Source organism: Chiloscyllium punctatum, chromosome 8, assembly GCF_047496795.1.
Source record: "Chiloscyllium punctatum isolate Juve2018m chromosome 8, sChiPun1.3, whole genome shotgun sequence".
NCBI lineage: Eukaryota > Metazoa > Chordata > Chondrichthyes > Orectolobiformes > Hemiscylliidae > Chiloscyllium > Chiloscyllium punctatum.
Genome location: NC_092746.1, coordinates 128785538 through 128806775, shown reverse-complemented (window position 1 = coordinate 128806775; position 21238 = coordinate 128785538). Strand labels below are relative to the sequence as shown.

The 21238-nt window shown below is 47.9% G+C and overlaps 1 protein-coding gene across 1 annotated transcript in view; it reads right to left on the bottom strand.

The window, feature by feature from the left end:
• The window catches only part of LOC140480296 (uncharacterized), an 86529-nt gene that overhangs the window by 29152 nt on the left and 36139 nt on the right, over window positions 1-21238 (bottom strand). Inside the window, exons 7-11 of the mRNA XM_072575000.1 lie at window positions 16833-19070; window positions 15675-15846; window positions 14648-14873; window positions 5902-6114; window positions 4315-4521 (exon numbers count right to left, since the gene is read on the bottom strand). Of these exons, the coding sequence (XP_072431101.1) occupies window positions 4315-4521; window positions 5902-6114; window positions 14648-14873; window positions 15675-15846; window positions 16833-19070 (3056 nt within the window). The remainder of the gene's footprint in view (window positions 1-4314; window positions 4522-5901; window positions 6115-14647; window positions 14874-15674; window positions 15847-16832; window positions 19071-21238) is intronic.

Sequence of the window (21238 nt, the reverse complement as noted above, 5' to 3'; positions counted from 1 at the left end):
TGGTCTCCCCAATGGAGAGAAGACCACATCTGAAACACCTGATGCAGTAAACTAAGTTGGAACCTCTATCAGGTGAATCTCTATCTCACCTGGAAGGACTGTTTGGGGCCCTGGATGGATGTGAGGGGGGTGGAGTGCCAGCAGGTTTTGCTTCTTTTCTGTTTGCAGACGAAGGTACCAGAGGTTTCAGTGGGGAGAGTGTCAATCTAAGTCTGCCAGGTTCTGCTATGTGAATATGTGAGAATTTACTTTTTAACGGTCCCTGTCAGTTTTTGCTTTTGTTTAGTTAAAAACCCTTCCCAGTCAGGCTCTGTAATGTAAATGTGAGTGCATTTATCAACGTTTGCATGACAGATTTTCTTTTGTGAACATGGGAATGTGGTTATCAATGTTCCCTGGTAATTTCTGCTCTGTGAATATGAAAATGTAGTTATTAATCTCTAAATGAAAACCAAAAGAACTGCAGATGCTGGAAATCAGAAACTAAAACAAATTGCTGGAAAAGCTCAGCAGGTCTGACAGAGTCTGTGGACAGAAATCAGAGTTAAAATTTCCAGTCTAGTAACCCTTCCTGTGAAGGGATGGTAGCCAAGAAAATTAGTTTTTCTGCAGAAGATAGGGTGTGTTGAAGGGTAAGGGAGTAAATGGTGGATGGAGATAGAATCCAAAGAGAAGGAGGAAGAGTTGAACAGATAATCTGGTGGATCACAGTCAGACGAGGATGGAGTGGCACAACCAAGGACTGTCGAAGGGAACAGTCCTTGCAGAAGGCAGAGAGGGCTAGGAGGGGAAGATGTTCTTGGTGGTGGGGTCTAGTTGGAGTTGGCAGATGGTGTTTAAGGATGATACTGCACCTCTCTGGAAGATGAAATTGCAAAGCTGAAGAGCCAAATTGAGCAGAAGCGAACAGAGCTACAGGCTTGAAGCAGGTGAGAGTGTACAGTGGGGTGGTAGATGAGGACAAGGGGGACCCTGTCTTTATTGTGTTTTGGGGAGATGGGGTTAGAGCAGTGGAACAGGGAATGGAGGTGGTGTGGTGGAGGGCTGTTTGAGTGACAGATGGGGGAAAAGCACATTGTTCAAAATAGGTGGACACCTCAGATGCTTGGGAGAGGAAAGTCTCCTCATCCAAGCAGATAGGATGGAGTTCTTGCCGGATACTGGGTGGGAGGTGGTGTAGTCAAGGCGGTTGGAGGAACGACATCTCAACTTCCACCTGGGCAGCCTACAGCCCAGAGGGCTCAACATTGAGTTCTACAATTTCAAATAACCTCCCTTCCCATCCCCTGACTCCTTTCCCAGCCACTCCCCCTCCCTTCCATTCCTCTGATCGACCCTTCCTTCCAGCTACCAACTGGATTCACTTCTCCTATTGACCAACCAGGAGGAGTGGTCACTACCTCACCACCCTTCCCTTCTCCCCACCAAAATCCCTTCCCCACCACGCATCCCCCCCCCCACCATACCCTTTATTTGCAGATCCCTTTACCCCCACCCCCAATCCTGAAGAAAGGTTACACCCGAAACGTTGACTTCTCCACCTCCTGATGCTGCCTGGCTTGTTGTGTTCTTCCAGCCTCCTAGACATCTACCTTGGATTCCAGCATCTGTAGTTTTTTTGTCTCTAACTAGAGGAAGTGGTGGAGGCTGATACAATTACAACATTTAAAAAGCATCTGGATGGGTACATGAATAGAAGAGTTTAGAGGGATATGGGTCAAAGGCTAGGAAATGGGACGAGATTATTTTAGGATATCTGGTTGGATGGACGAGTTGGATCGAACAGTCTATTTCTGTGCTGCACAAGTCTATGACTCGACAGTCTGTCTGTTAAAAAAGACCCTGAGCTTCCAGTTGCCTGCCACTTTAGCACCCCACCATGTACCCTGGCCAACATCTCTGTCTCAGGCTTGCTGCAGTGCTGCTGCAGGGACAGCACCTCACTTTCCATTTTGGGAACCCTGCAGCCTTCTGGACTTCAATTCAGTTTTAGGGGCTTGAGCACCTTTCTTTCCCCCACCTCCACAGCTCCTCGGATGCTGCCTGACCTGCTGTGCTTTTCCAGCACCACTCTAATCTAGACTCTGGTTTACAGCATCTGTAGTCCTTGTTTTTACCTTGTTACTAACACAGGCTGCTACCACACACTACCCACCATCAGCCACTAATTGTCCGCTTTAGCAGCTACTACTTCCTCCAGCCTGATCTTTAACCACTCCTTTGTCTGTCCAACTGTTTTTCTCTCTCTTTTGGCTCTCTCTCTCTCCCAACTCCATCTTCTGTATAGAAACCATCCTGCTTCTAGCTACCATTAATTCTGAGGAAGGGTCACTGGACCAGAAATGTTAACTCTGCTTTCTCTTCACACATGCTGCCGGACCGGCTGAGATTTCCCAACAATTTCTGTTTTTGATTGCACCCGCAGTTATTTTGTTTTTTTGCCTCATAAGAACCCACTGGGTTAACTATGTTTATTTAGAATCATCGGAAAATGATGAGCCAGAAAGAGGCCTCTGTCTCTTCGCTTGCTTGACAAAGCCAGTTTAATCCCATCTTCCTGTGTTAAGGGTGTAATTCTGCAGTTCTCAGCTCTTCACAAGGCTCTGCAGTATTTTTCAGTAAAGGTAATCTGCTATCCTTACACAGAATGATCAATGTAGGAGCAAACTGCTGCAGATGCTGGTATCTGTACTGAAAACAATAAACGCTGGAGATCACAGCGGGTGAGACAGCATCCATGGAGAGAGATCAAGCTAACATTTCAGCATTGCCACATCATGGCTCTTAACTCTGGCTTTGCAAATCACCAAAACAAGCCACTCCCGAGGGCGGGAATAGTAATAAGTGCTGACCCCACCAGGAGCATCCACATCCCATGAATAAATATAATTTTTTTTTTAATTATTCATTCAGGAGATGCTGGCATCACTGGACCAACTAGCATTTATTGCCCCTCCCTAATTTCCCAGAGGTCAGTTAAGTCAACCATTTTGTTGTGGGTCTGGAGTTACATGTAGGCCGGACCAGGTAAGGATGACAGATCCTTCCCTAAAGGACATTAGCGACCCAGATGGGTTTTTCCCAACAATCGACAATGGATTCACAGTTATCATTACACTCTTAATTCCAGATTTTACGGAGTTCAAATTACACCATCTGCTGTGGCGGGCTTCGAACTTGGGTCCCCAGAACATTACCTGGGTCTCTGGATTAACATCCAAGCGATAATACCACCCGGCCACTGCTTCCCTAAAAACCAAGTTGAAAGCTACAGAGATAGAACCAGCCGTAGCAGGGCAAGATTAAAGGCTATGATTATTATACCTTACATCCCAATACCTCACCTTCAAGATTTGAATTCCAACTCACCAACCAAATAATCAATTTGCTCTCAAACAGTACTCATCTGAGCCAGGTCCTTAAAGACCACTGCATCTGCTTCCCCTTGCAGCCACCAGGTAGGGCTGGAGAAAATACACAAGAGTTTTAAAATCTCAACCTTGGCTCTTGAGACGAGGGAGATCCCAGATGAGGTTTGACCCCAAGGATGATGTACCGTGGTCCACATGGTGAAGGTAAGCATGCAGGAGCAGGTGGTGAAGGTGGCCAATAGTATGTTGGCCTTCAAAGTGAAGGGGTTTGAGGACAGGAGCAGAATGCCTTGCTGCAATTGTACAGGGCCTTGGTGAGGCCACATCTGGCGTAGTATGTGCAGTTTGGGTCTGTTTACCTCAGGAAAGATGTTTTGGTTATGGAGGGAGGGCAACAAAGGGTTAGCAGACTGACACCAGGAATGGCAGGACTGACATACGAAGGAAGTCAGGATCAGTTTATTGATCACTGGAGTTTACAAGAATGAACAGGGATCTCAGAGACTTATAAAACTCCAACAGGACCAGACTGAGTAAACACAGGAAGGATACTCCCAGTGGCCAGGGAATCCAGAACCAGGGGTTACTGTCCAAGGATACGGAATGGGACTGAGATGAGGAGAAATGCCTTCACCCAGAGAGTAGTGAGTCTGTGGAATTCTCAGCAACAGAAACCAATTGAGGTCAAAACATTGAATATTTCCAAGGAGGAGGTAGACAGAGTTCTTAGGGCTAACAGGATCAAAGGGTATGGGGAGAAAGTGGAAGAGGGGACTGAGTTGGATGATCAGCCACGATCATACTGAATGGCGGGGCAGGCTTGAAGGGTTGAATGACCTATACCTACGTGCTCTACTTTTCTTCACTTTTTACATGTTCTTGCCACCTGCCCCACCCCCACCCGGGTCTGGCTGACATCAGGAAGCTGTGCCCACTCACTCACCTCCTTGGCAATGTTGTTCCTTGCGGCGTTGGAATCTCTGATACCCGGAAGGTCTACCAGGACAGCACCAGTCCGCAGCACAGGAGACCGGGGTACCCAGACCTTCACCCGCTTCACAATCGGCCAAAACTCTCCCCCTCGGCAGGTCCTGCTATCGTCGGCACGGGAATCAATGAAATTCTGCACTTTACGGAGGAAGTCCATCGCCTGGAGATCCGAGAAGGAAGAGAGGGATTTATTATCATAGACTTTCATTATTACAGGCAGCCTGGAGAAACTAGGATTGTTCACCTCGAAGCAGAGAAGGTTGCAGCTGATTTAATAAAGAAGTTGAAAATCATCAAGTGGTTTGAAAGTGTAAATGAGGAGAAACTCTCTCCGGGGACAGGAGGGTCAGTAACCAGAGGTACACCAGCTTAGAATAATTGGCAAAATAGCCAGCAGGGGAGATGAGATGAGTTCGATTGGCAGGTTTTGCCTGATGACATCCTTCAACCTCCCCACCTCTCCTCATCTAAAGTATACTAAAGAACAGAACTTTGGTTAGGCCTCATTTGGAATATTGTGTCCAGCTCTGGTTACCACACTACCAAAAGGATGTGGAAGCTTTGAAGGGCATACAGGAACAGTTTACCAGGATGGTGCCTGGCTTAGAGGGTACTAGCTATGAGAAGAGATTGGACAAATTTGGTTTGCTTTCACTTGAACGTCGAAGGATGACGGGGCAACCTGACAGAAGTTTACAAAGTTATGGAAGGCATGAACAGAATGGATTGCCAGCATTTTTTTCCCAGGGTAGAAACGTCAATTACAAGAGTCATAGAGACATACAGCACGGAAACAGACCCTTCGGTCCAACCCATCCATGCCGACCAGATATCCCAAACCCAATCTAGTCCCACCTGCCAGTACCGGCCCATATCCCTCCAAACCCTTCCTATGCATATGCCCATGTAAAAGTGAAAGTTTAAGGGGGATGTAAGAAGCAGTTTTTCTTTTACACAGAGGGTGGTAAGCCTGGAATGTGCTGCCAAATGAGGTGGCAGAGGCAGATACAATTCGGACGGCATGGTGGCACGGTGGTGAGCACTGCTGCCTCACAGCGTCAGAGACCCGGGTTCAATTCCCACCTCAGGCAACTGTCTGTGTGGAGTTTGCACATTCTCCCAGTGTCTGCGTGGGTTTCCTCTGGGTGCTCCGGCTTTCCAAAAAAAGATGTGCAGGTTAGGTGAATTGTCCATACTAAATTGCCCGTAGTGTTAGGTGAAGGGGTAAATGTAGGGGAATGGGCCTGGGTGGGTTGCTCTTCGGAGGGGGTCGGTGTGGACTTGTTGGGCCGAAGGGCCTGTTTCCACATTGTAAGTAATCTAATAGCACTGTTTAAAAGACATTTTGACAGATACATGAATAAGCAGGGAATAGAGGGATACAAACCACATAAAGGCAAAAGGTTTTTGAGTTGAGAAAGGTATCGTGCTTCAGCACAGACTTGGTGGGCCGAAGGGCCTGTCCTGTGTGCTGGACTTACTTTGTCCTTCGTGTCTGTGCAGTCAGGGGTAGAACAACAACAAGGCAGCCCTCACTAACCTTTGCCTCGGAGATAATCTCGGTCCTCCCCAGATGTGATGTGACATCCTGGATCTGCTTCAGCTCATGATACGGGAGGATTTTGCCGTAGACCGCTCTCACCCGGCTGTAGGCCACACTGGCCTCGGAGTTAGGGTCCGGTCGCCGCTTCTTCAGCCGCCCGTTTTTGTCGGACATGTCACGCAGCAGCAGCTGGAGCTCCTTATCCCATTCCTGAAGCCAGAATATCGACGTACCGTTAAAATAAAGACCTGTATTTCTACAGCACGTTGCAAAGATGCTTTGTAATGAATGTTGCTTAGAGGACTTGGGTTTTGAATGATTGTAGGAAAACGAACAAGAGTGAAAAAAGTTTAAGGGGGACTCATGTGGCAAGTAGTTCACACAGATGATGGTGGGCGTTTGGAACGCGTTGCCGGCAGAGGTGGTAGAGGCAGGCACGGTAGATTCATAATCGATGCATCTAGATAGATGCATGAGTAGGTGGGGAGCAGAGAGATACAGATGCTCAGGAATTGGGGGACAGGTTCAGACAGTGGATTTGGATTGGCTCAGGCTTGGAGGACTGAAGGGCCTGTTCCTGGGTTGTAAATTTTCTTTGTTCTTTGAATGTGTTTCTATTATTACAGAAATATCTGGAATCGTTTCTTTCAAAGAGGTCACTGAACAGTCACTGTGGATATTGGAGTTATTTGTTTAAAAAAAAAAGAGGTTTCCCAGAAAACTCACACTGATAATAACTGGATGCATTGCGATAGTCCCTGCTGAGGCCATTTTGAACAGTGACTGGTTAAAGGGGTTCCCGCTTTATTGGAGGAAAGCAGACTAAGAACAAGCTGTTCAGGTGATCGCTCTCAATTCTGGAAAGAAGACCCTGCTGTAAACTTCAGAGTGAAACCCGTTTATTGTTGCAAAGGAGTGCCTGAAAGAGCAGTTGAAGTCTATTTCTTGAGCAAGCTGCATCTGCCAGTTTCAGGGCCAATCATGCAGAGAATCAAAGAACTATCGAACCTCACAATATAGAAGATGTCCTTCAGCCCATTGAGTCTCTAGCCACATGGCCCACAGCCTTGAATGATATGACATTTTAAATAATCATGCAAGTACTTTTAAAAAAAAGTTGTTGAGGTCACCTACCCTCCCAGGCAGTGCCCAGATCCTCACCACCCTCTGGGTGACATATTCTTTTCCTCCAATCCTCCCCAAACCCCTGCTTGTAGCCTTAAAATTATGCATCCTTGTTATTGACCCTTCAACAAAGGGAACAGCAGCTTCCTATCCACCTTGTCCATGCCCCTCAATCTCATACACCTCTATCGGATCTCCTCCCAACATACTCTGCTCCAAAGAAAACCACCTGAGCTTATCCAGCCTCTCTTCATTGCTAAAATGCTTCATCCCAGACAACATCCTGGTGAATCTCCTCTGCACCCCCTCATTGAATTCATATTGTTCCTACAGTACAGAGACAGAACTGCACACAGTACTCCAGCTGTGGCTTAACCAAAGATCTGTACAGCTCCAACACAGTTGCCCTGCTCTTCAAATCTCTGCCAATACTTGGTTAGTCAGGTGCATGTTTAGTGACTTGACTACACAAGTCAGAACATCAGGGCAACGGACTCTGGAACAACCTACATTTGATCCTTTTGTGTTCAAGAGCAACCTTTTCGCCTGTCTTTTTTCTCTCTCTTTCTGCAGTCAATCTCTGCAGAGAAACTATGGCTTTCTCTTTCCCTGAGATGTATTTGAGAGTGTGGGGGTTAGCAAGTGATTTTTTGTCAGATCTTTCGAGAATCAAGCTATTGCTGACTGTGTACATAACCAGTTATTGTGCTTTTAGAACAGTCATGTTTATTTAGAAACCTGATCGATAGACTTTGCTGCTTAAAATCTGATCTAGAGATTTAATTGGTCATCTTGAAATTTTTTTTTTCATTTTAGGTCATGACCATGGAGCAGTGGGAGTAGAACAGTATACATCTCCAGCCTTAGTCACAACCAGCATCTTCACTGGCTGTGATGAGTTGATTCCAACTGTCTTATGATGTACATTAATTTAACAAGATCTGTCCTCTGCAAGCAAATGGGGTATCCTCAAGCCTTGAGGTTACCCAGGAGCTTGGGGATCTTGTAGTCCCTCAGTGATTACTGGTTAGTCAGCTGCAGTCTTTTTTCCTGTTGTATAAATTGTTGAGATTGTTTGAAATTTGACACACAAAGGGATTTGGGAATACTTGTGCACGTAATACAGAAAGCTAACAGCAGGGTGCAGCAGGTAATCAGGAAGGCCAATGGAAAGTTGGCCCTTATTTCAATCAGAGAAGGGAAGTCTTACTGCAACTGTACAAGGTGTTATTGAGTCCACATCTGGAATACTATGTGCAGTTTTGATCTCCCAATTTAAAGAAAGATGTTATTTCATTGGAAGGTAGACAAGCAGGAGGCTAGAAGAACACAGCAAGCCATGCAGCATCAGGAGGTGCAGAAGGCGTTCCTTTATTGGTCAGTACAGCAGCTGGGAGGTCATGTTGCGGCTGTACAGGACATTGGTTAGGCCACTTTTGGAATATGGTATGCAATTCTGGTCTCCTTCCTATCAGAAGGATGTTGCAAAACTTGAAAGGGCTCAGAAAAGGTTTACAAGGATGTTGCCAGGGTTGGAGGATTTGAGCTATGGGGAGGGGTTGAACAGGCTGGGGTTGTTTTCCCTGGAGCGTCGGAGGCTGAGGGATAACCTTACAGAGATTTATAAAATCATGAGGGGCATGGATAAATAGACAGGTCTTTTCCCTGGGGTGGGGGAATCAGAACTAGAGTGCATAGGTTTAGGATGAGAGGGGAAAGATATAAAAGAGACCTAAGGGGCAACTTTTTCACACAGAGGGTGGTACGTGTTTGGAATGAGCTGCCAGAGGAAGTGGAGGCTGGTACAATGGAGTATTTAAAAGGCATCTGGATGGGTATATGAATAGGAAAGGTTTGGAGGGATAAGGGCCGGGTGCTGGCAGGTGGGACTAGATTGGGTTGGGATATCTGGTCGGCATGGAGACGTTGGACCGAAGGATCTGTTTCCATGCTGTACATCTCTATGACTCCATGACTCTCAATGTTTTGGGTATAACCCTTCTTTCATTATTTCATTGGAAGCAGTTTAGACAAGATCCACTAGGATGGTTCCCCAGGGTGGAGGGATTGTCTTGTGAACAAAGGATGAGACGCTACTCACCAGAGTTGAGAAGAACGAGAAGTGAACGCATTGAAACATAACAGATTCTTAAGGGGCTCAACGGGATAAATACTGAGAGGGTATTTCTCCTCATGGGAGTGTCTTGGACCAGAGAGCATAGTCTCAGAATAAAGGGGCACCAATTCAAGACTGAGATAAGGAGGAATTTCTTCTCTCAGGGTCTTCGACACTCCTTACCACAGGGAGCTGTGGGGCAGAGTCCTGGTGCATATTTAAAGCTGTGACATATGGATTCTTGATCAGTCAGGGAATTGAGGTTTATGGGAAAAAGGAAGGAAAATGGAGGTGGGGGACAGCATTGAATAGCAGGGTGGGTTTGAACGGCCTCCTCCTGTTCCTATTCCTAATGGTCTCACAGTCTTTCCGATTCTTGCATTTGTCCTGATGAGTGTAAAGATGAAAAGCTTTCAGCAACATGTCTCTCTTGACAGCAAGACAAGGACAGAATTTACAGATCTATGGGGAAAGAATAGGAGTGGAAATAATCAGAGGTGGCCTATGAAGTGTGAAAATTACTTCCTCCTCCTCTTGCACTGCATCACTCGATAGCCTTATAATTGGACCCGAGTCATCCATGGAGTGAGGTCAGAAAGCTGTTCACCTAAAAGCTGGTGAAGAATCTGACCAATGTTTTGCTCCTTCCCCAAGAGCTGAGGGTGGGGTAGATTAGAAATTTCAAAATATTGCAGCACATTAGGCAGCCATTCACCTATCACCAGCAATCCCTACCCCTCCCCCCCTTAAAAAAAACTACTCAGTCCATCCAACCCTCCTGCCACTTCCTCAAAGCACAAACCCCTCCCACTTCCAATACTTATCCAATTATCAGTTGCGAAAATTATTACAGAATCTGCTTCCACCTTTCTTTCAGACGAGAGGCTGAACAGTCTGGGGCTGTTTTCCCTAGAGCATCAGATGCTGAGGGGTGACCGTATAGAAGGCTTATAAAATCATGAGGGGCATGGATAGGGTAAATAGACAAGGTCTTTTCCCTGGGGTGGGGGAGTCCAGAACTAGAGGGCATGGGTTTAGGGCAAGAGGGGAAAGATATAAAAGGGATCTAAGGGGCAATTTTTTTATGTAGAAGGTGGTGTGTCAATGGAATGAGCTGCCAGAGGAAGTGGAGGAGGCTGGTACAATTGCAACATTTAAAAGGCATTTGGATGGGTATATGAATAGGAAGTGTTTGGAGGGATATGGGCCGGGTGCTGGCAGGTGGGACTAGATTAGGTTGGGATATCTGGTCAGCATGGATGAGTTGGACCAAAGGGTCTGTTTCTGTGCTGTACATCTCTATGACTAAGTCACACAACATCAGGTTGTAGTCCAACAGGTTTATTTGGAATGACAAGCTTACATAGCGCTGCTCCTTCATTACTTCATCTGAAGGAGCGAGACTCCGAAAGCTCAATTCCAAATAAACCTGTTGGACTATAACCTGGTGTTGTGTGACTTCTGATTTTGTCCACCCCAATCCAATACTGGCACCTCCACACCTTCCTTTCAGGCAAAACATTGCAGATCCTCACAACTTGCTGCATCACAGAAGGTGCTCTGCTTCTATGTAACTGATCCCCTCTCTGGTTCTTTGGCCAATGATCTGAAATTGGTGTCTCTTCTGGTCACTAACACTCCTGCCCTGGAAACAGTTCCTCCTTATTTACTCCATCAAAACCCTTCAGGAATTTGAATATCTGCATTAAATGCCCTCCTGAATTTCTTTATTCTGAGATCATCAATCACAGATTCTCCACATTAAGTGAATTCCTTCATTCCTGGTCCCATTTTAGTGACTCTTCTCTCTCCAAGGCCTGGTCATCCTGCCTATAGTGTGGTGCCTGGAATCAAACCATAAGACCATAAGACATAGGAGTGGAAGTAAGGCCATTCGGCCCATCGAGTCCACTCCGCCATTCAATCATGGCTGATGCGCATTTCAGCTCCACTTACCAGCGTTCTCCCCGTAGCCCTTAATTCCTCTAGACAACAAGAACCTATCAATCTCGGCCATGAAGACATTTAGCGTCCCGGCTTCCACTGCACTCCGTGGCAATGAATTCCACAGGCCCACCACTCTCTGGCTGAAGAAATGTCTCCGCATTTCTGTTCTGAATTGACCCCCTCTAATTCTAAGGCTGTGTCCACGGGTCCTAGTCTCCTCGCCTAACAGAAACAATTTCCTAGCATCCACCTTTTCCAAGCCATATATTATTTTGTACGTCTCTATTAGATCTCCCCTTAATCTTCTAAACTCCAACGAATACAATCCCAGTATCCTCAGCCGTTCCTCATATGCTAGACCTGTCATTCCAGGGATCATCCGTGTGAATCTCCGCTGGACACGTTCCAGTGCCAGTATGTCCTTCCTGAGGTGTGGGGACCAAAACTGGACACAGTACTCCAAATGGGGCCTAACCAGAGCTTTATAAAGTTTTAGTAGTACATCTCTGCTTTTATATTCCAACCCTCTTGAGATAAGAGACAACATTGCATTCGCTTTCTTAATCACGGACTCAACCTGCATGTTTACCTTGAGAGAATCCTCGACTAGCACTCCCAGATCCCTTTGTGCTTTGGCTTTATTAATTTTCTCACCATTTAGAAAGTAGTCCATGCTTTTATTCTTTTTGCCAAAGTGCAAGACCTCGCACTTGCACACGTTAAATTCCATCAGCCATTTCCTGGACCACTCTCCCAACCTGTCTAGATCCTTCTGTAGCCTCCCCACTTCCTCAGTACTACCTGCCTGTCCACCTAACTTCGTATCATCGGCAAACTTCGCTAGAATGCCCCCGGTTCCCTCATCCAAATCATTAATATATAATGCGAACAGCTGTGGCCCCAGCACCGAACCCTGCGGGACACCGCTCGTCACCGGCTGCCATTCTGAAAAAGAACCTTTTATCCCAACTCTCTGCCTTCTGTCAGACAGCCAATCCTCAATCCATCCCAGCAGCTCACCGCGAACACCATGGGCCCTCACCTTGCTCAGCAGCCTGCCGTGTGGCACCTTATCAAAGGCCTTTTGAAAGTCTAGATAGACCACATCCACTGGGTTTCCCTGGTCTAACCTACTTGTTACCTCTTCAAAAAATTCCAACAGGTTTGTCAGGCATGACCTCCCTTTACTAAATCCATGTTGACTTGTTCTAATCGGACTCTGCTCTTCCAAGAATTTAGAAACCTCATCCTTAATGATGGATTCTAGAATTTTACCAACAACCGAGGTTAAGCTGATTGGCCTATAATTTTCCATCTTAACACAATACTCTAGCTGCACCACCCCTCCTCCAGCTTTTGTATTCTTAGCAGTAAAGACCTTTTCATGTTCAATACTTGTCAGTATTTATTTTATTGCTGAAGAAATCCATTGACTGTTAAATATTAGCATATCAGGTCCATGACCTTTCACCAGAACTTGCAGAGGTTTGTTAATGGGACGTGGCTTGGACAGCATTTGCTGCAAACCCCTAATTGCCCATGGACTGACTGACTTGCTCGGGCCATCTCAGAGAGCAGTTAAGAGTCAAAGACGTTGCTGTGGATCTGGAGTCCCATTCAGGCCAGGCTGAGTAAAGACAGCAGATTTCTATCCCTGAAGGACGTAGCATTTTCTGGGATCTTGGTTTGCATAAATTAACTGAGGCATTCCCTAGATTACAACACTGAGCATAAACACTCAGCCCTGCCCAGTGCTCTGTGTTTTTATGTTTTTATGTCACATTTGCGTCATCTATTCATATCCTTTTTGACAACTGTTGTCTTTAACACTTCAGGTGGTGGTTGTTGGCTCCTGAAAGAGCACTGGGAGGCAGTTCTACAAGAATCATTCCAGGAATGAGAAAGCTCAGTGATCAGGACAGATTGAGGAAGGTGGGAAGGAGCCCCTTGGACAGGAGGCTAACAGGAGAAACAAACAAAACAAATTGCTGGAGGAGCTCTACACATCTGGCAGTGTCTGTAAAGAGAGAAACAGAGTTAACATTTGGAGCCCTGTGACCCTTCTTCAGAGCAGGTCTGAAGATCTGCTGAGTTTCTCCATCAATTTAAAAAAAAACAAAGGACAAAGAAAACTTACAGCCCAGGATCAGGCCCTTCAGCACTCCAAGCCTGAGCTGATCCAAATCCACTGTCTAAACCTGTCACCCAATTCCTAAGCATCTGTATCCCACTGCTCCCCACCTACTCATGCATCTGTCCAAACACATCTTAAATGAATCTACCATGCCTGCCTCTACCACCTCTGCTGAGCAGCAGGAGACGGAGTAGCCACAGAAGAACACCAACTAGCCACAAAAAGACATGACCCACTCTCACTAGTATCCTCACATACGCATGAGGAAGGACACCACTTCAACTGGGACAACACACCCATCCTAGGACAAGCCAAACAAAGACATACACGAGAATTCCTAGAAGCATGGCATTCCAACCGGAACTCTATCAACAAACACAGAGTTAGACTCCATCTACTGCCCCCTGAGAAAAGGAACAGGAAGTGACTTCACCACAGGAAATAACATCATCAACCCAAAGAAACCCAAACATATAAATAGAAAGCAGGCATTTTTAGCATTGCTTCACATGAGGTCCACTGAAGGTGTTATCTAGTAGGGTAACAGAGGAGGGCACTGTTGGTAAGATCAGCAAGTTTGCAGATGACATAAAGATTGGCAGAGTAGCAGAAAGCATAAGGGACTGTCAAAGAATACAGGAGAACATAGATAAACTGGAGAGTTGGGCGAAAAAGTGGCAGATGGATTTCAATCCAGACAAATGTGAGGTGATGCATTTAGGCAAGACTAATTCTAGAGCGAATTATACAATGAACGGAAGAGCCTTGGGAAAAGTTGGTGGGCAGAGAGATCTGGGAGTGCAAGTCCATTGTACCCTGAAGGTGGCTGCACAGCTGGATAGACTGGTCAAGAAGGCATATGGTACGCTTGCCTTCATTGGACGGGATATTGAGTATAAGAGCTGGCAGGTCATGTTCAAATTTGTTTCTGTTTATTTCTCCTTGTAGCAGGAGAAGGTGAGGACTACAAACGCTGGAAAAGTCAGAGTCAAAAAGTGTGATCTGGGAAGATCAGGCAGCATCCAAGAGGCAGGTTTGTGCCCAAAGCGTCGACTCTCCTGCCCCTCGGGTGCTGACTGACCTGCTGTGCTTTTCCACACTTTTCAACTCCTCCATGCAGCAACCTTCTCTCCAAAGGAGAATAAAATGAAAAGAACAAGAACGAATAGATTTAAAGTGACATGCAAATGAAGCAAGGGTGATGTAAGACAGCCCACTTTCACACAGCCAGTAGTTTGGATGTGGAATGCACTGCCTGGAGACTGGGTGGATGGATTAGAGGATGATGAATTGGATAGAAATCGTGTGGGGAACTGGCAGGAGATTGGCACACGATAACAAGGCTTATCTGAGTCATCGACACAGGCCTCCCTCTGCGCTAAAATAATTCGAAGACTCCATGGGAAACCAGCTCCACTCACCTCCTCAGTGAAGAACTCCACCTCAGCGCAGTAATGGTCATTCTGGGCGTTGTGGGAGACCTCAACAGCCACTGCTGTGCAGGCTCTCATGGCGGACGTGGGGAGGACAGCCTCCTCATCCAACAGGGCGTTTAGTAGACTGCTCTTCCCTGAGCCTGTGTCTCCAATCACCGCAATGTAGGTCTGAGGGGGGACCGTCTGTCCCTGCATCTCCTCAATCTGCTTCCTGGAGACCAGGAAAGAAAGGAAGACAGAGGAGGGAGTCAAGACAGTTTGGTGGATAATTAAGGAAAGAACAAATTTATATCGTGCCTTTCACTGGAACATGTTTCTTATTGGCGAAGCATGTTTAGATGAGAGATGCTCCCTGTTCCATTGAAGAAAACCGCATGCTCCCACAGCACTGACCCGCCGACAGTGCGGCACTCCCTCAGCACTGACCCGCCGACAGTGCGGCACTCCCTCAGCACTGACCCGCCGACAGTGCGGCACTCCCTCAGCACTGACCCGCCGACAGTGCGGCACTCCCTCAGCACTGACCCGCCGACAGTGCAAGGCTTGCTCAGGATCGACTGTTTCATCAGAGATCTTGAACCAATGATTGAACAGCTGACCAGTGAGCAACTGTTAAATGGGCGAGTTACACCCACAGTAGGTCAAGTTGTCATGCAGGGCTGAAGCCCCTGAATAAAGCATTCTAATTTAGCGAAAAGGGGTGTGCTGCACTGTTGCTGGTGCCTTGTGTTACATTAGACATTAAAGCAGCTGAGGGTAGATAATCCTGTTTCAAGAGATGGGGACGTCTCTCAGACAATCTTTGTCAAACTGACAATTATTGCTCGATCATAATCATTCTCATTGCAGAGAAGGATCTTGCTGTTTTTCAACTGCTTTTCTGGACTTCACAACAAACTTGCTTTTAAAAACAAAAATCACCAACTCTGAAGTGCTTTGGTGGATCCAGAGTGTGTGAAAGATAGTACGGCAGTGTACTGAGAACCAGTAAACGTGTGTATCTGATGCTCACTTCCATTCCTTGGCATGCGCTTCCTCGATCCCGTCTACCTTCAGGGTCTGGGAGACAGACTGAAGCAACAGCTCACACTCCCTCAGTTGGGAAATAACATCTTGATCCGACGTTGCCCAGGAGCTCTCAAGGAGGCCTCTGGGGGAGGGACGGAAAGCAGCAGCATCTGTTGCTATTGGGAAAACAAAATAACATATTGAAGGTTCTGAAACCTCAGCTTTTAATAACACTTATCAATAACTTAGATAAACGGGTGGGGAATGTCTCAAGACTGGTAACCCTGAAGTCAAGCTCACGCTGTGAGCATGAAGCTGAGGTGCACCAGGTTATAGCCCAACAGGTTTATTTGCAATCACAAGCTTTCAGAGTGCTGCCCCTTCACCAGGTCCTTCACTTCACACGAAGAAGTGTGACTTTGGACTTTGTCCAGCCCAGTCCAACACCGGCAACTCCATGCCATGGCTTTCATTAACATCACGGACTCAAAGTGGAGATAATCTCTAAAAAGATCGTGCATATTGAGACACCATGGGAACATAGGTTCAAACCCCACGGTAGATGGGCAAGTTTGAAATCAATACAAGTCTGTAATTGAAAACTAGTTGAATAGTGACCTTGTTGTTGACCGTAAGAACCCACCCAGTTCACACACGTCCTTAAGGGAAGGAAAACTGCAATCCTTTTCTGGTGTGATACAAACAGAGAGGTTTATACACACAGTCATATAAGTGTTTAACAACATTTACTGCTAGATAAGATGCCTGTTTTTGGTTCACTAACTGTGGATTTTCTCAATATGGAGATGCCGGTGATGGTCTGGGGTGTACAAAGTTAAAATCACACACCTCTAGGTTATAGTCCACCTGATGAAGGGGCAGCGCTCCAAAAGCTCGTGCTTCCAATTAAACCTGTTGGATTATAACCTGGTGTTGTGAGATTTTTAACTTTGTGGATTTTCTGTGTCTGAAGCTAATTATTAACTGGTAAGCATCTTTGTAGCCATGGTGATTTCTTTTTTAGCAGTTTTTGAGGCCTAGCTTTTGAATGAACGAATTTGTACTGACAGTTAATGAATTTCTGCTAAGTTAAGATTGCTTTGTGACCCAGCAAAGTAATTCATAAATTTTTTTAAAGACTTTTGGAACTAATCTACCTTACCTGATGGATCACTGGCTGTATTTTGTTCATCCTGGTCTTCCAGAAATACCGAACCCCCACAATTTCCATCTGAAGAGCACTCAGGAGTTAGACAGGTCACTTCTTGTGGGCTCAGGTCTGAGATTCGCCTGTCGCCATGATGCACAAAGTCAGAGCCCAAAGTGTTGGCTGATGGCGTCCGGAATTTGGTGGAACTGTCCCAGGACTCCTCACGGTCAGAGCTCTCCAGTGAGTCTGGGAGGTAGTCTAGCTCAGGAGGTGGGAATATATCATCATCAAGGCTGTATGGAAGGGGGAGCTGAACGGGTAGACTGATGTTCTGGGCATCAGGAGGATTTGCCTGATCCTGGGGCTTAAAGGGGTCAATCTGTGGTTTAGTTAAAGGAGGAGGAATTGACCTCTGTCTCAAGGAGTGCAGCATTGCAATGGGGGGTGATCTAGAATTCTGCTGTCTGGGAAACCCAGCCCTATGCTCCTCACAATGTGGAAGGACAACATGACATTCCATCCCCATGCTCCCAGAGTGTTTGGATTCCTGCAGGCAACGTGAATCATGGTCCAGACAGGACTCAATGAGTGACCTGGTGAGGACAGCAGGAGAGGATGGCACAAGGACAGAGGATAATGACAGGGCAACAGGCACAGGACAGCTCTCAGCCAGGCTGGATCTTGGGGCTCCTCTGTAACACGATGCTCCAGCAGGACCCTCAATGCCCGCTCCTCTCTGGGGGTACATGCTGCCTCCTGCAGACCTGGAGAACAGGAAGCCAGATGCTGCCGCAGTCACACCTCCTGCCCCACGGCCACCAGAGCGACCCGGAGCCTCTTCATCACTCTCACTCTCCTCCTTGATGGTACAGAGCAAGGGCTCATCCTCTGTGTCGCTGATCACAATCACAGAGCTGATCACAGCTCTCTCATCATTGGCACTGGGAGATTGGGAGGGGCCGGGCCGAGAGGGAGACTGGGAGGGGCCAGGCCGAGAGGGAGACTGGGAGGGGCCAGGCCGAGAGGGTGACTGGGAGAAGCCTCGCTGAGAGGGAGAGGGAGTCTGGGAGAGGCCGGGCCGAGGGGGAGACCGGGAGAGGCCGGGCCGAGGGGGAGAGGGAGTCCGGGAGAGGCCAGGCCGAGGGGGAGACCAGGAGAGGCCAGGCCGAGGGGGAGAGGCAGTCCGGGAGAGGCCGGGCCGAGGGGGAGACCGGGAGAGGCCGGGCCGAGGGGGAGAGGGAGTCCGGGAGAGGCCGGGCCGAGGGGGAGACCGGGAGAGGCCAGGCCGAGGGGGAGAGGCAGTCCGGGAGAGGCCGGGCCGAGGGGGAGACTGGGAGAGGCCGGGCCGAGGGGGAGACCAGGAGAGGCCGGGCCGAGAGAGAGAGGGAGTCCGGGAGAGGCCGGGCCGAGAGAGAGAGGGAGTCCGGGAAAGGCCGGGCCGAGGGGGAGACCGGGAGAGGCCGGGCCAAGGGGGAGAGGGAGTCCGGGAGAGGCCGGGCCGAGGGGGAGGGGGAGACCGGGAGAGGCCGGGCCGAGGGGGAGGGGGAGACCGGGAGAGGCCGGGCCGAGGGGGAGGGGGAGACCGGGAGAGGCCGGGCCGAGGGGGAGGGGGAGTCCGGGAGAGGCCGGGCCGAGAGGGAGACCGGGAGAGGCCGGGCCGAGAGGGAGACCGGGAGAGGCCGGGCCGAGAGGGAGAGGGAGTCCGGGAGAGGCCGGGCCGAGGGGGAGACGGGGAGAGGCCGGGCCGAGAGGGAGACCGGGAGAGGCCGGGCCGAGAGGGAGAGGGAGTCCGGGAGAGGCCGGGCCGAGGGGGAGACGGGGAGAGGCCGGGCCGAGAGGGAGACCGGGAGAGGCCGGGCCGAGAGGGAGACCGGGAGAGGCCGGGCCGAGAGGGAGAGGGAGTCCGGGAGAGGCCGGGCCGAGGGGGAGACCGGGAGAGGCCGGGGTCAGCGGTGTCATCAGCCCCATCACTTGATACTCTGATCCTCTTCTTTGTCCACAGTTTGAGGCGATTAACCAAGGGCACTCCTTGGGGAGGACTCACCTCCCTCAGCCTTTTGGACACAACAGAGCAGCCACAGACACCAGTCTCGTTACCAAACTCCTGAGAATCTCTCTCATCAGCTGCATCATGCTGAGGGGAAACTGCCCTTTCTGTAGGTGCCCGTAACAAACCAAGCACGGGTTTCGCATCATGGTCCATACACAGAGCAGATTCTCCCTCCTCTGTCGTGCCCTCAACACAACTAACTGCAGTGGGAAAACAAGGGAACACAACAATTCAACATTATTCCAACAATTTCAGACCATACCACAGGGCAGGCCAGGCCACTCTGCTTTATCATTGACTTATATGTAGGCCTGGACATCAAAAAGGCCCATTTCATCCATCATTTTTGAAACAGATATTACAGTGCTGACCCTCCGACAGTGCGGCGCTCTCTCAGCTCTCACCCTCCGACAGTGAGGCGCTCCCTCAGCTCTCACCCTCCGACAGTGAGGCGCTCCCTCAGCGCTCACCCTCCGACAGTGAGGCGCTCCCTCTGACCTCTTGAGCTACCAATCATCTTTCCTCAGCTAAACTGATCTCATAATATGGCAATCTAACTGTGCGCAATCTTCTAAATGTGGTCTACCCTGACAGGCCACATGGGTGGTGAAGAAGTTTCTTACTTCGCAATTTTACTCCCCTACAAAAGGGCTAACTAATGCATGATTTGTTTCTTGATGGTTTTTCTAACCTTGTTCTAATTCTACCCAGAGTTTCTTTTGCTCCTCTACCCTACCTACCCTCAACTTTAAAATGATCAATGACACCTCGATATAAACATCACTGGCTGGGTCAGCATTCATTGCCTGGCTATAGGGTTTACACTTAAATCCATCAGTGGAGAAATTCTAGGATTTTGATCCTGCAACTCTAAAGGAACAGCAACATATCTCCAAGTCAGGATGATCAGTGGCTTGGATGGGAGTTTGCAGAGGTGTTCCTCTGTAGCTGCTGCTCCTGTCCTTCTGAATGGACGTGATCAGGGGTTTGGAAGGTGCTGTCTAAGGATCTTTGGTGAAGGTTTACAGTGCATCTTGTGGATAGTACACACTGCTGCTGAGTGTTGGGATGGAGGGAGTCGATGCTTGATTTTAGGGCAGTTCAGGAAATGCCCAGAGATGTCAGTACAAAAAATTAATTTATGAAATTTTGAGACCAGGAGTGCAGAGTCAGAAATTGGCGTTTTAATAAAGGAGTGAAAAGCTTTCAATTCTGATAGTACTCATAGAAGACTCTGCAGTTCACAAGAACGGGTGAGAAGCAGTTAAGATGCATCCAAAGATTAGAAATGGAGGACAATTTCCCTGGATTTGAAACAGTCAAGTGACAGTGTTGCGGAATAGATAAGACTTTGGTTTAAGATCATTCAAACGGTGTTGTACATTTGCTTCATGTTATTTTTTTCCTGTTTCAATGTTGAAGAAAGTTAGAGAAATAGATGGTGACATCTTGAAAAATGTCCATATTTCACAGGAGGAAGCGCTGGATGTCTTGAAACATAAAAAAGTGGATAAATCCCCATTCCCTCAACAGGTGTACCCTAGAGCTCGGTGGGGAGCTAGGGAACTGATTGCTGGGCCTCTTGCAGAGATAGTTGCGTCATCAATTGTCACAGGTGAGGTACTGGAAGACTGGAGATTGGCTAACGTGGTGCCACTGTTTAAGAAGGGCGGTAAAGACAAGCCAGGGAACTATAGACCAGTGAGGCTGACGTCGGTGGTGGGCAAGCTGTTGGTGGGAATCCTGAGGGACAGGATGTACATGTATTTGGAAAGGCAAGAACTGATTAGGGATAGTCAACATGGCTTTGTGCGTGGGAATCATGTCTCACAAACTTGATTGAGTTTTTTTGAAGAAGTAACCAAGAGGACTGATGAGGACAAAGTGATGGATGTGATCTATATGGACTTTAGTATGGCATTTGACAAGGTTCCCCACGGGAGACTGGTGAGCAAGGTTAGATCTCATGGAAGACAAGGAGAACAAGCCATTTGGATACAGAACTGGCTCAAAAGGTAGAAGACAGAGGGTGGTGGTGGAGGGTTGTTTTTCAGACTGGAGGCCTGTGACCAGTGAAGTGCCACAAGGATCGGTGATGGTTCCTCTACTTTTCATCATTTACATAAATAATTTGAATACGAGCATAAATGATATAGTTAGTAAATTTGCAGATGACACCAAAATTGGAGGCGTACTGGACAGGGAAGAAGGTTACATCAGATTACAACAGGATCTTGATGAGATGGGCCAACAGGAGTTAATTGAGATAAATGTGAGGTGCTGCATTTTGGGAAAGCAAATCTTAGCAGGACTTATACACTTAATGGTAAGGTCCTAGGGATGTTGCCAAACAAAGAGACCTTGGAGT